The sequence below is a fragment of the Rhinatrema bivittatum genome, chromosome 8 (assembly GCF_901001135.1).
Source record: "Rhinatrema bivittatum chromosome 8, aRhiBiv1.1, whole genome shotgun sequence".
NCBI lineage: Eukaryota > Metazoa > Chordata > Amphibia > Gymnophiona > Rhinatrematidae > Rhinatrema > Rhinatrema bivittatum.
The window spans coordinates 80,877,389-80,892,263 of NC_042622.1; the positions used below are offsets into that span (position 1 = coordinate 80,877,389).

At 46.5% G+C, this 14,875-nt stretch overlaps 1 protein-coding gene across 2 annotated transcripts in view; it reads left to right on the forward strand.

Annotated features, from left to right (window-relative positions):
* The first annotated feature begins 3,509 nt into the window (after positions 1-3,509).
* The window catches only part of PHYHD1 (phytanoyl-CoA dioxygenase domain containing 1), a 53,001-nt gene continuing 41,635 nt past the window's right edge, over positions 3,510-14,875 (forward strand). For both annotated transcript variants that reach the window (XM_029612596.1, XM_029612597.1), the window contains exon 1: positions 3,510-3,608. In XM_029612596.1, the coding sequence (XP_029468456.1) occupies positions 3,576-3,608 (33 nt within the window). In that variant the 5' untranslated portion in view covers positions 3,510-3,575. The remainder of the gene's footprint in view (positions 3,609-14,875) is intronic.

The following is a 14,875-nucleotide window of genomic DNA, read 5'->3' on the forward strand; positions in this document are numbered from 1 at the left end:
ATTTCAATTACCTCCGTATTGACTGGGTAAATGTAACATCAGGACATGCTAGAGAGATAAAGTTCCTAGATGGAATAAAAGACAATTTTATGAAGCAATTAATTCAGGAATCAACAAGAGTGGGATCAATTTTAGATCTAATTCTCAGTGGAGACCAGGATCTGGTGAGAGAGGTAATGGTGGTGGGGCTGCTTGGCAGTAGTGATCATAACATGATCTAATTTGAATTAATGACAGGAAGGGGGACAATAAGTAAATTCATGGCTCTAGCACTAAACTTTCAAAAGGGAAACTGACAAAATTAGGAAAATAGTAAACAAAAAAACAAAAAAAACTGACAGGTGCAGCTATGAAGGTCAAGAGTGTGCCTCAGGCATTGTTTAAAAATACCATCTTAGAAGTGCAATCCAGATGTATTTCATGCATTAAGAACGGTGGAAAGAAGGCCAAACAATTGCCAGCATAGATAAAATGTGAGGTAAAGGAGGCTATTTTAACCAAAAGATCTGCATTAAAAAATTGGAAGAAGGATTCAGCAGAGGAAAATAGAATAAATCATAAGTATTGGCAAGTTAAATGTAAGACACTGATAAGACAGGCTAAGAGAGAATTTGAAAAGAAGTTAGCTATAGAGGCAAAAACTCATCATAAAAACTTTTTAAAATATATCCAAAGCAGCAAGCATGCAAGGGAGGCAATTAGACAGTTAGATGACTGAGGGGTTGAAGGGGCACTTAGGAAAGATAAGGCCATTGTAAAAAAAACTAAACAAATTCTTTGCTTCAGTGTTTACTGAAGAAGATGTTGGGGGAGATACCCATCCTGGAGATGGTTTTTAAGGATGATGATTCTGATGAACTAAACCAAATTATTGTGAAACTGGAAGATTGACAAACTGAAGAGTAGTAAATTGCCTGGATTGGATGGTATACACCCAGGGATCTGAAAGAACTACAAAATGAAATGTCAGACCTATTAGTAAAAATGTGTAACCTATCATTGTACTTCTATATTTAAAAAGGGCTCCAGGGGAGATCCAGGAATCTGCAGAGCAGTGAGCCTCACTTCAGTGATGGGGAACATTGTGGAAACTGTTATACAGAATAAAATCACAGAACATTTAGATAGACATGTTTTAATGGGACATGGCCAGCATGGATCTATCAAAGGGAAGTCTTGAATCACAAATCTACATTTTTATGAAGGGGCGAATAAACGTGGACCATGGTGAACCAGAAGATGATGTGTATTTGGATTTTCAGAAGGCATTGAACAAAATCCATCCTGAGAGGCTTCTAAGAAAACTATAAAATCATGGGATAGGGGGTGATATCCTTTGGTGGCTTGCAAACTCGTTAAAAGACAGGAAACAGAGAGTAGGATTAAATGGTCTGTTTTCACTGTGGAAAATGTAAACAGTGGCGTGCCTCAAGGATCTGTACTAGGACTGGTAATTTTTAATATATTTAAATGATATAGAAAGGGGCATGATGAGTGACGTACTTAAATTTGCAGATGACACAAAATTATGCAGAGTAGTTAAATCTCAAGCAGATTGTGATAAATTGCAGGAGGACCTTGTGAGGCTAGAAGACTGGGCATCCAAATACCAGATGAAATTTAATGTGGATAAGGGCAAGGTGACACATATAGGGAAAAATAACATTTGTTGTGGTGACACAATGTTATGTTCCACATTAGGAGTTACCACCCAGGAAAGAGAGCTAGGCATCATGGTGGATAATACATTGAAATAGTTGGCTCAGTGTGCTGGGGCAGACAAAAAAGCAAACAGAATATTAGGAATTATTAAGAAGGGAATGGTGAATAAAATGGTGGATGTTATAGTGAGACCAAACCTTGAATATTGTGTGCAGTTCTGGTTGCTGCATCTCAAAAAAGATATAGTTGTACTAGAGAAAGTACAGAGAATGACAAACAAAATGATAAAGGGGATGGAACAGGATGAGGAAAGGCTAAAGAGGTTAGGGCTGTTCAGATTGGAGAAGAGATGGCTGAGGGGGCATATGATAGAGGTCTACAACATCAGGAAAGGACTTGAATGGGTAAATGTGAATCGGTTATTTACTCTTTCAGATAATACAAGGACTAGGGGGCATTCCATGAAGTTAGCAAGTAGCTCATTTAAAACAAATTGGAGAAAATTATTTTTTTACTCAATGCATAATTAAGTTCTGGAATTAATTGCCAGAGGAGATGGTTACAGCAGTTAGTGTAGCTGGGTTTAAAAAAGGTTTGGATAAGTTCTTAGAACAGAAATCCATTAACTGCTAATATTCAATAAGGATTAGTAGCTTGGGATATATTCATTTAATGTTGGAATACTTGCCAGGTACTTGTGACTTGGTTGGCCACGGTTGAGCATAGGATACTGGGCTTGATGGACCCAGTGTGGCATATCATATGTTCTTATGAAATGGTAAGGAACTGCAGTAAATGAGAGGAATTCAGTCAGTGGTGGAAGCAGAATTCATATGGAACTAGCAAAACTGAAACTGCAGAAAGCTATGGGGCTCAGATCATAGAGCTGCCAGATCTGTTTAGTCATTGGTTGGAGATAGGAGTAATTCCAGACTCCAGAGAGGACTAGAGCTAGCTAAAGGAAAAAAATAATGGAATATTTTAAATTTAGTAAACTATGATATGTAAGGCAGCATAGTTTTCACCTGCAGGAGGTCATATCAAAACAAATGTAGTTGATGTCTTTAACTGGAAAAACCAGGCAATTAAATCAGAGAGTGGTGGACGCAGAGAGCTACCTCCAAATGCTGTGGCGGGCGGGGGAAATGGTAATCTGAAGTAAAGTAAGTCTAGGATAAATACAGAGAATCCTTAACTGTGAGAAAGGGTGGGTAAAGGCAGAAATCAAGAGGAAGCTGTGGAAGTTCAGCAGAGATTGAATGAGCTGGCACACTATACTTACTGTTAGTTTCTTTCTATTTGGGACTGCTAGATAGGCTGAATTAGGTTTCTGAGAATGTGCAGAGTTCATTTCTTCCTAGAAGCTTTGATAGGGGTTGGAGACTGGTCTTTTTATTTTTATATTGAGGAATTCTGGCACTAGCCCACATAAGTCTGCTGAAGGCTGTTTAGTAGACCGATTGCTCAAGAATAGTATCGCGCACAAAGCTGGAAACTATCCACAGGAAAGTCACTAAACATCTGCTAGCTAATGTCACCACAGGAAGAGGCTCGGCTGATGAATTACTAGGAGCAAATGGTAAACTTATCTGTTACATAAATTAACATTAAAACATAAGTGACTATAAAAGGATCACCTTTTGAAGGAAATAAAAGGAATTCCAACTTGACTGAGCAGTAAGAAATACAAAATATCCTCTTTAGAGCCCACCACCGCTCCCCACTGCTATTACTGTAAGAAAAGATCCAGAATTTGGCAATATATGTAATTTTTTTTCATGCCAATAAAGTTATTTGATTCTAACTAGTAAAAGCACAGGAAGGGGAGGGGGAGGCTTGAGGCCAATCGGAACTTTGGCTAGCTCTATTAACTTTTTCCGAGTTTTTCTGGGTTGAGAGCAGATCGTTGCAGCATGGGCCTGATTTCAGAGGAGCAAATCCGGAAGGTAAAGAACGAGCAGAGGCTCTATGTCCCAAGAAAGACAGCCCCGTCCCCGCACGCCCTACATTCTCTCATCTCGTGGGGAAGGGGGAGAGTTTTATTTTGGACTAGAGGATTTGGGCTAGAGAGGTTCTCACTGCCCTGCCCAAGTTTCTCCATCTCATGAAGCAATTTTGAGGGTGATACCAGGAGCTATGTTATGCATAAGTACAACTCAGGTAGCAGAAAACAGCTTTCTGCTCCAGCCCTCTCCCCTCCTAGGTACAGGGCAGCGAACAGGAGGAGAAGGGGGCAGACAGACCACAAAGCAGAGCAAGGAAGAGCCACTCAGCAGTCAGCACCATAATCCAGCTCCTCCCCACCTGTCAAGTTACAGATAACTTTATCGTTGCCAAAGTAGTATACATAATGATTAAAATTAAAGAGGAAGAAAGGAAAAAAAATATAGAATAGCAGTAGAGTAAAATTACAGGTTACAGAAAGTCCTTACTCCCCCTCCCTTTCCTGCAGGAAACAGGATGGGAGGGGATGAGGCAAGAGTGGACAAAGCATTTTGCTCTCTAATCTAGTTCCTCTCCTGTTGTTTTCCCCTTTAAGATTCTCTCATCACGTTGTGGAGGGGAGGGGAGGGGGTGTGTGTGGATGTGGGGCTGGAGAGTCTCCGTCCTCTCTCCCCCTCCCCCCCAGATTTTATCATCTGTCTGGAGGGATGGCTTGGGCTGGAAAAGTCTCTTTTACTCTGATCCCCTGCCCCCCCCCCCCCCCCGGTAAGATTCTCCCATCCGGGGGAGAGCAGAAGCTGGGGCTGTAGAGTCTTTTCATCCCTACCCAACAGCACATTGCATCATTAAGTATACGCCTGTGGAATAGCACAACCTGTCTGCAGACAAGTACTCTTCCATTATATACAAGAAGAAAATATATTATAAGCATTTAAAAAAAAAGCACAAGACATAATATTCCTCCACACAAGTGATTTTATTTGCAAAAAAGCATACATAAAAAAATGAGATCACTGAGTATAATTAGATGCTGGTGGTAAAAGACATAAGACACATTTAATGGATGCAGCCCATGGCATAAATTATGATGTCACCACTTTATGATATAAACAACTCATACCTATTTGCTTGACGGTACTGAGTGCTTGGTTTTGTATTCAGTCTCTCACCCCATCAGGGGCAGTTCTATTATTAGGCAGGGTGAGTTGGCAGAATTATGGGGCAGTAACAAGTGCCCTCCCCCCAAGACACCTGCAGCGACTTCTCCACTTTCCAGACAGACTGTAAGAGAAAAACCCATATAGTGCTGCAGTCTGTTGACATATCAGCAGAGTTTCCCACATCCCACTGGCAGAAAAATGATCCACATGGCAGGGGTCGTGCTCCCCACCAACAGCAGGACGAGCTGTGCGGTCATGCCATTTAGTCAAGTGCTGGTGGGGTTCCCAAGAGGCTGGCCTGGAGCCAATGCTGGTGCTTCCTTGAAGCAAACTAAGTGGTCATCTCCTAGAGCACCAAGATTTTGGGGGTGGCAAAATCCTGCCAGTGTGATATCTAGAGGGGTACTGAACCACAGCCAATACTATCAAAGAAGGGAATGCTGTGCTGGAGCCACTGTTGCTGGTAGTTAAGTTGGGGGAGAGGAAGTGCATGATGAAAGGGCATCAAATATCCTTGCACTAGCTCTGCTTGGAGCAGCAGTGCAGTAAGTTGCTGAAAGGAGGAAGGAGACTGGGGATGGGGATTTGTAAGTGACAGGCAAGGGAAGGAAAAAGGAAAAGGAGGGGTGTGATGGGAAGGGGATGTGAATGAGAGGAGGAAAGGAAGGGGATATGAGTGAGATGGGGGGGGGGAGAGAGGAAAAGAGAGGGAAGAAGAAAGGAAACAAGACTATATGATGGGCAATATATAAATGGGAGAAAGTGCACCACACACAGACCCCCACCATTAAAGATGCTGGGGAAGGATAGGAGACAGATGATAGAGTTCCTCGGAGTATGGCAGAGTTCCCAACTCCCTAGAAATATTATCGCTGAAACTCTATTTCCTAGCGTGTACCAGATGGACTCAGGACCAATGGGTATAATGTGCTCCTGATAGTAGTTGGAGATGGAGTCAGATTTCAATCTGACGTCAGCACTACATATACCCGTGCACGAGGCTTTGCTCTCCAGTTTTTTCCGTCTCCATAGCAGTTCGGGACTTCACACATGCTTGCACAGCGTTAGAAAACCAAACTCCAAATTTAAAGAAGAAACAAAGAAAACCTTACCTCCAAATCGAGCCCCGTTCTCCTGCGGTGATACCTAAGGGTCCCTCCCCCAGTCGAGATTTCTTGAGGTGATTTCCGAGATCCCTCAGAAGTAAGTCTTGGTCCCGACGTGGACTTAGCCCCCGGGAAAGGGAGCAGCTGAGAGGCAGCGGGTGCAGAACCGAGCGCAGAGGTGAAGGTAATTCCCTCTCCTCCCGCAGCCGGAGACTGCCCAGCAGAGGACAGGGAAGCACCGAGACAAGGTAAGGTAGAAAACTTTCTTTAAGTCTCTGGTCTCCGAGGCTCGGACAGCCGCACAGATCGTCCCTCCAGCGTCTGTACAATTGGGTTGAGCAGCCCCGTCCGGGCTAGACCCCGATCTGGCAAGAGGGTCCTCCCATGTGGAGACCCCTTGAGGGGGCCTCCATCTTACCGCGTGGTCGCCGGCGTCTTCCCCCCCCTTGTCGCCCTATCGTCCGCACAATTGAGCCGTGCGCACAGCGGCCAGCCGGGCGCACAAAGTACTTGTGTGCATAGCGGCATGCGCATCTGCGCCATGCGCACAGCAACACACACACACATCAGGGCCGAGCGCACAGCCACGCGTGCATCTTCCGCTCCTACGCGCACAATGTAGGTGCACCCGGAGCGCATAACCAGGCCTCCTGGCACGCGCACCTGTACAGGATACACGTGCAAATCATGGCACCACTGTCCAAGACAGCTAAAGGTCAAGTCCTCTGTCCAGCATGCCACCTGAGAGCGGCTCAAGGGTGCCAAGCACACAACTAGGCCTGTGCACACAGCCATGCGCGCATCTTCCGCTCCTACGCACACAATGTAGGTGCACCCGGAGCGCATAACCAGGCCTCCTGGCACGCGCACCTGTACAGGATACACGTGCAAATCATGGCACCACTGTCCAAGACAGCTAAAGGTCAAGTCCTCTGTCCAGCATGCCACCTGAGAGCAGCTCAAGGGTGCCAAGCACACAACTAGGCCTGTGCACACAGCCATGCGCGCATCTTCCGCTCCTACGCACACAATGTAGGTGCACCCGGAGCGCATAACCAGGCCTCCTGGCACGCGCACCTGTACAGGATACACGTGCAAATCATGGCACCACTGTCCAAGACAGCTAAAGGTCAAGTCCTCTGTCCAGCATGCCACCTGAGAGCGGCTCAAGGGTGCCAAGCACACAACTAGGCCTGTGCACACAGCCATGCGCGCATCTTCCGCTCCTACGCACACAATGTAGGTGCACCCGAAGCGCATAACCAGGCCTCCCGGCACGCGCACCTGTACAGGATACACGTGTAAATCATGGCACCACTGTCCAAGACAGCTAAAGGTCAAGTCCTCTGTCCAGCATGCCACCTGAGAGCGGCGCAGCCCGAGGTGACCTCCGCCCTGTGCCTGCTATGCGAAGAAGCTCGGGGGGAACCGAGACAAGGACCCCCCTCAGCCTGTAGAGCACTCTGGATCAACCAGCGAGACTACCCTGGACCTCTCTATTCCCGACTCGGCCCCTCCACAGTGGGGGCCCTCGGGGAGCGCCATTGGACCCAATGCGATCCCCGGCACCTTCACCTGGGCAGGATTCTTCGCTGAGCTGCAATCCTACATCCACACACAGACAGGGCCACCAGCAGCACAACCACAACCCCCACCAATGGTCCAGAACCTCCCAGGCCCCTCCCAGCCTCCAGCAAATGATCCTCCCTTGGACAAATACCTCCCCCTTAAGGGACACAGATGACTCGGAGGAGGAATTAGAACCCCTGGAAGAGGGGGAAATCCCTCCAGGAATGGAACTGTATCAAGCCATGATGCGCTTTTTTCCAAAAGACGAGTTATCGGATCTCGTAGCCACTTGTCTGAAGGCATTGGCCATCCTGGACATATGCAACACAGCAGAGTCCAAGGTGAGCCCCTTCCTGGCCGGGCTCCGCCAGGCCTCACACCATTTTCCTACACTACAGGCCTTACAACAACTGATCGACCTGGAATGGGACGCTCCAGAGGCCACCTTTAAGGGAGGGCGAGCCCTAGAAGTTCTCTACCCCTTGGACCCCACAACGAAGGAACTCCTGAGGTTTCCCAAAGTCGATGCCCTGGTCTGCGCCACCACAAAGCACACTACTATACCAGTCGAGGGAGGAGCTTCACTCAAGGATGCCAATGACAGATGGCAGGAATCCATCCTCAAGCACTTATGATGTATCAGCTATGACCTTACAGATTGCTGCCTGCTGTGCCGTAGTATCACGCGCCTGCCTGGCTATTGCCAGGGACGAAACTATGCCAATCGAGGCATTAGACCTGGCAATATCATTCCTCACGGATGAAAGCTCAGACCTGGTAAGCACCTCAGCCACGAACCTCTCATCCATAGTGGCAGCCAGAAGACAGCTCTGTCTCCGAAGCTGGTCAGCGACCTCTAAGACAAGGCTCACGAGAATGCCCTTTAGAGGAACACTCCTGTTCGGAAGCAAACTGGACAAATTAGGCGACAAATGAGGCGAGTCCCCAGTACCCCGTTTACCGGAGGACAAAAACAAGAGGAACCAACGCCCCTCTCCCCGGGCACCCAAGGGCAGAGGATCCCAGCGTTTTAGACCATACAAAAACACTTACCAAGCCCCTCGCCCCACCGGCAGGGGACAGTCCTTTCGGAACAGACACAACAAAAGAGGAGCCGGCTCGGGACCAGGCCCCAGCCGCAACTCGCAATGAGAATCAGCAGACCTATCTACAGGAAGAGATCATAGGGGGCAGACTCGCCCCATTCTACCAAAGATGGGTCGAAATAACGTCGGACAATTGGGTCCTATCCATCATCCGAGAGGGATACTATCTGGACTTCCACAGCATCCCCCCCTGGACAAGTTTATGAATTCTCCGTGCCACGACCCCTCCAAGAGGAAGGCAGTGGAAACCACACTATCAAAACTCCTCGCCCTAAAGGCAATAACACCGGTGCCCACGCACCAACAAAATTCTGGGCACTATTCCATCTACTTCATCGTGCCCAAGAAAGAGGGAACATTCCGGCTCATATTGGATCTCAAGACCGCGAATCGCTACCTGAAGGTACCCTGCTTCCATATGGAAACCCTGTGTTTGGTCATAAAGGCGGTACAACTGGGAGAATTCTTGACTTCCCTGGATCTGTCAGAAGCCTATCTCCACATACTGATCCATCGCATCCATCAGCATTTCCTATGCTTTGTGATATTGGGCCATCTCTACCAGTTCCAGGCCCTACCATTTGGGCTATTTATTTATTTATTTTATTTATTTACTAGTTTTTTCTATACCGGTGTTGGTACATACCTTCGCACCAGTTAACAAAATTTCATAAATTAATAATAACATAAAATAAGATAAAAAGAGGATAAAATACAATACACTTCATAAAACAACAGAATCAATCATAAAAAGAAAACTAATCCAGATATAAAAATAAATCATAAAAATAAATCATAAAATGCTCACCTATAAAACCAAAGATTATAAAACAAAAAAATAAAATAAAAATGATTCTAACTAGATCCCACTTGGAAAGCTTGTATATATAACCAAGTTTTTAGCGTTTTCTTGAACTCTTTCAAGTTACTTTGCAACCTTAGTTCAAAGGGCTAGCTATGGCTCCCTGAACTTTCACCAAGATCATGGTGGTAGTAGCGGCGACACTGAGGAAAGAAGGAATCCTCGTGCACCCATACCTGGACGATTGGCTGATCAGAGTGAAATCGCCAGAGGAAAGCCATCAAGCAACCACCAGAGTCAAGGAACTACTGCAGAGCCTTGGGTGGGTTGTCAACACATCCAAGAGCCACCTGCAGCCCTCCCAATCCCTAGAATACCTGGCAGACCGATTCAACACCAAATGGAACAAAGTCACCCTTCCACCTACAAGGAGAAGGAGATTGATGGAACAACTACAAGCATTGTTGAACTCCACTCTCCCCACGGCATGGGACTATCTCCAAGTCCTCGGACTCATGGCATCAACCATAGAAGTCGTCCCGTAGGCAAGGGCCCACATGCGGCCCCTACAACATTCCCTACTGTCACGGTGGAACCCGATGTCTCAAAACTACTCCGCCCCCCTCCGGCTACCGGCGAAGGTTCGGAACCAGCTACAATGATGGCTACAAGAAGACCATCTGAGCGAGGGAACAAGCCTATCCCCACCGGAATGGACCTTGCTCACCACGATTGCGAGCTTGTGGGGATGGGGATCCCACTGCCAGGAGCTAACGGCTCAAAGGCAATGGGACAAAGAAGAGTCGGCATGGAACATAAACCGACTGGAAGCTCTAGCAGTCAGACTGGCCTGCCTACGGTTCAATCACAGACTCCGGGGCAAATCAGTCAGAGTCATGTCGGACAATGCCACAACAGTGGCCTACATCAGCAGCCAGGAGGGAACCAGAAGCCAGCAAGTGTTTCTGGAAATAGAGCCCCTATTGACGTGGGCAAAATCAAACCTACAATGGATATCAGCCGCCCACACTGCAGGAAAAGACAACGTCACTGCAGAGAGAGTCTGGATCCAGGGGAATGGACATTGTCTACAGCAGCCTTCCAGCGGATAGTAAACCACTGGGGAACCCAGCCATGGATCTTCTGGCAACCGGGTCCAACACCCAGGTTCCCAAGTTCTTCAGCTAAAGACGGGAACTGCTGTCCCAGGGATTCAACACCCTCGTCCAGACCTGGCCACAGGAGGACCTAATGTACGCCTTCCCTCCATGGCCACTACTGGGCGGAATCATCCGCAAGATAGAACACTACAGAGGGCTGGTACTTCTAGTGGCCCTGGACTGGCCAAGAAGAGCATGGTTCGCGGACATACGAAGACTTCTGGTGGGAAACCCTCTACGTCTACCTCCACACAGGGATCTACTCCAGCAAGGACCGATCCTCCACGAAGACCCAACAAGATTCTCGCTTACGGTCTGGCCATTGAGTGGTCCCTCTGAAAAAGAGTGGATACTCAGGACCAGTGATTGACACACTGCTCCAAGCGCGCAAGTTCTTCACCTCCTTAACATATATACGAGTATGGAGAATATTCGAAGACTGGTGTGAGGACTGTGACATCCTTCCACGGACAGTCAAAATCCCCATGATCCTGGAATTTCTGCAGGAAGGCGTGAACAAAGAGTTGTCCCTCAACTCCATCAAGGTGCAACTGGCCACCCTGGCCAGCTTCAGACCCAGGGTGGACGGCACCAGCCTAGCGGCCCACCCAGACGTCTCCCGCTTCTTAAAAGGGGTCAAGCACATTTGGCCACCTCTAAAGTGGCAGATACCCTTATGGAACCTCAATCTAGTGTTAGACTTCCTAGCGGGAGCTTCATTCAGACCAACTCGCGGTCTGTCTCTACGGCTCCTGACCTTGAAGATTGCGTTCCTCGTGGCAATCTGCTCAGCCCGTCGAATCTCCAAACTTCAAGCACTAACATGCCGGGAGCTGTTCCTCAGATTCATGCCGGGATCCATACAGTTATGCATTGTACCCTCCTTCCTGCCAAAGGTGGTTTCTCACTTCCATCTAAACCAAACCATCTCGCTGCCATCTCCAGACGAGCATAAGGACTCGGAAGACTCACGCCTTCTTTGCCACCTGAATGTCGGCAGACTCCTAGTCCGATACCTGGAAAGATCGGAATCTGTACGAAAGATGGACCATCTGTTCGTTCTTCACAGTGGGAAGAAGCAAGGGGAAGCAGCCTCGCGGGCAACCATAGCCCGCTGGATCAAAGACGTAATCAAGGCGGCCTATGTAGAGGCAGGCAAGCCTCCACCTCTACAAGTCAAGGCCCATTCCACAAAGGCCCAGGCAGTGTCCTGGGCAGAAACCAAGATGCTGTCACCCGCAGAGATCTGTCAGGCAGCAAAGTGGTCCTCCATCCACACCTTCTTGAGATTCTATCGCCTGGATGTTCAGGACAAGGAGGTCACAGCATTCGCAAAGGCAGTACTAAATGGGCCACAGGCAGCCTCCCACCTGGTTCGGGAGTAGCTTTTGTACATCCCATTGGTCCTGAGTTCATCTGCTACACGCTAGGAAATGTAGAAATTACTTACCTGATAATTTCATTTTCCTTAGTGTAGACATATGGACTCAGCACCCCGCCCATGGCTGCCTCACAATCAAGAATCCTCGGGGGAACCTTCCCCCGAGTGCAACACAAGCACGGGTAAGCCAACCCTTATCTCTAGTTCAGACACCCATATTATTTATTTAATTTATTTATTTAACATTTTTATATACCAACATTCGTTCGGAACATCACATCGGTTTCCACAGAACTAGAAATGCAGCCAACAGAGCTTTACAGTGAACGATTTTAAAACAGTAAAAACAGTTGAGGCAACGTAGTTAATGTTAATATTACCAGGTGTCGGCGCTTCTTGGTTGAGTGCATTGGCAGTCTCGAGCTAGAAACCACATCAACCAATCCGAGTAATCAAGTATCAAGTTAATCAAGTTAACCAAGTTAATCAAAATTATCCAAACACACATATATCCATAATTGCTTTTCGAGGAGAAAACTGGAGAGCAAAGCCTCGTGCACGGGTATATGTAGTGCTGACGTCAGATTGAAATCTGACTCCGTCTCCAACTTCTATCAGGAGTACACTATACCCACTGGTCCCTAGTCCATCTGTCTACACTAAGGAAAATTAAATTATCAGGAAAGTAATTTCTACATTTGCCACTTCTTTGGGAACTTGCACTCTGCTGTCCCCTTCCTCAGAATTTCAAATACTGAACTTGCCAGACTCCAAGGGATTCAGTAAGCAAATCACCAAGGGAGAAACTTCCCCCTCCCCCCCACCCCTTTCAGAGGCCAATGGAGAAATGTGTGTGCAGGTGAATGCACAGCTTTACCTGCATTTGAATGCACATTTTGTGAGCGTAAATTTTACTGTTGATGTAGCAAGGAGTTTCACGCTCAGAAAAGGTGAGTTAAAAATGTGAGTACTGCTTAGCGCCCTCAAATGGAAATCCCATGCAGATGAGAGCATTAACCAGTTCTCCCCCGTGCAGAGAGCTTTGCTTGCAATACCCAGGTTTTCCTAACGCTGGAAATTTAACTCCTGGTCAGAGATGGAGTAAATTTTCCAGCACTACTATGCTGGCACTTTAGAACCTTTAAAAACAATTGAAAACAGACCAAAAAAAGAAGTTGGGATTTATCAGGCTAACCACCACCAATTAGCCAGATAAGTACTGACTTATCTGGCTATGGTATTCCTAGATAGCCGGATAAGTCAGTAATTATCTGGCTAAGTGGCATTGGCTAACCATGGCCCAGCGGAGCGCACTGTTAACCTGTGATTGGACGTGTGTTTTCGATGTGCTAGCTTTACCCCTTATTCAGTAAGGGGTAAACGCGCATCCAACCCCCCCGAACCTAATAGCGCCCGCAACATGCAAATACAGTAAAAACTTCTGTGCACCCTCCGACTTAATATTATGGCGATATTAAGTCGAAGGCCCCAAAAGTTAAAAAAAAGTAAAAAATTTAAAAAAAAATAAAAATTTAAAATGGGCCCGTGGGTTGAAAACCGGACGCTCAATTTTGCCAGCGTCCGGTTTCCGAACCCGTGGCTGTCAGCGGGCTCGAGAACTGATGCCGGCAAAATTGAGCGTCGGCTGTCAAACCTGTTGATAGCTGCCACTCCTGTCCAAAAAGAGGCGCTAGGGACGCGCTAGTGTCCCTAGCGCCTTTTTTTGCCGCAGACCCTAATTTAAATAAATTACTTTACTGTATTGCGCGCACAGGAGAGCGGGCGCTCACCCGCTCTCCTGCGATTTTTACTGTATCGGCCCTTTCCTCCCAGCCAGATATGTACCCTTTCCTCCCAGCTCCATGTCACTGATAACGTCCTTCCCCCTTTTGCGTTAAATGTGCATTCAGCCTGTGCCAAATGCACATTTTACAGTCAACATGATTGTTTTTTTAAACTCCTGATGCATTTGCATAGTATTAGCTTACTGCATCTGGAGCTAAAATTTTTTTTTAATCTGTATTAAAACTGCGTACTGAAATCCAGAACGCAGTTTCTTAACGCACAGATTCCTGAATCAGCAGCCTGTCAGTGATTTGACCTGTGCTGCATGTTGGGGGGTGACCTCGCCCATTGAATCCTTTGCCTCAGGCAGCAGATTGCCTTGATCTACCTTTGCACTCCACCACCCCTGTAACATTCTCCCATCTCATAGTAGAGGGTGGGGTAGACTGGAGAGTCTCTCTTTCTCCCTCCCCTTGTAAAATTCTTCTATCTTCTTAGTTTGTTTAATCCTCCTATAAGATTCTCTCTTCTCATGGGGCACTTCTTTCCCCCACCCCTAAGGTTGGGGGTCTTGATGGGGCTTTGTTCTCAAGTTATCCTCATGAGATAACTTTATTGGCATGACAATTTTACATGTATTATCAAATACATAAAGTGATTTAAAATGAAAAGAGAAAGCATTTACAAAAGAGCAATGACAGTAAAAATGCAATTACGGGGTACAAAAACGTCAGTAACAAGGACAATTCCCAAGTTCTGGTGCTGGTCCATATTGTCTCTAGTTAAATTTCATTTCTGGCCTGGAGACAGTATACAATGTATTTTGTGCCATAGTTGCTGTTTCTCTTTTTTCCCCAGGATGTATTTACTTTATTTTAAAACATTTTTAACCCGCACTCTTCATTTTCATGAAGCGGCTTACATCATAAAAAACATTCACAATTAAAACCATAAGACTCATAAATTAACATATGGTAAAACTTACAATAAATTACAAAAAATATTATACAGAGTTTTTCTTGTTCATTCTTTTGTGAGAAGTCTTTGATTTTTGTCTGTCAGCAATGGTATATATGCATCCCAGATATCTTTGTATTTTGCATAGCACAGGAGGAAATGCATTTCTTATTCTATTTATGCTGGCTATTCCTCTCCCTATGCACCCAAGCTTCTTTCTGGCTTTTGCTATTACCTTATCTA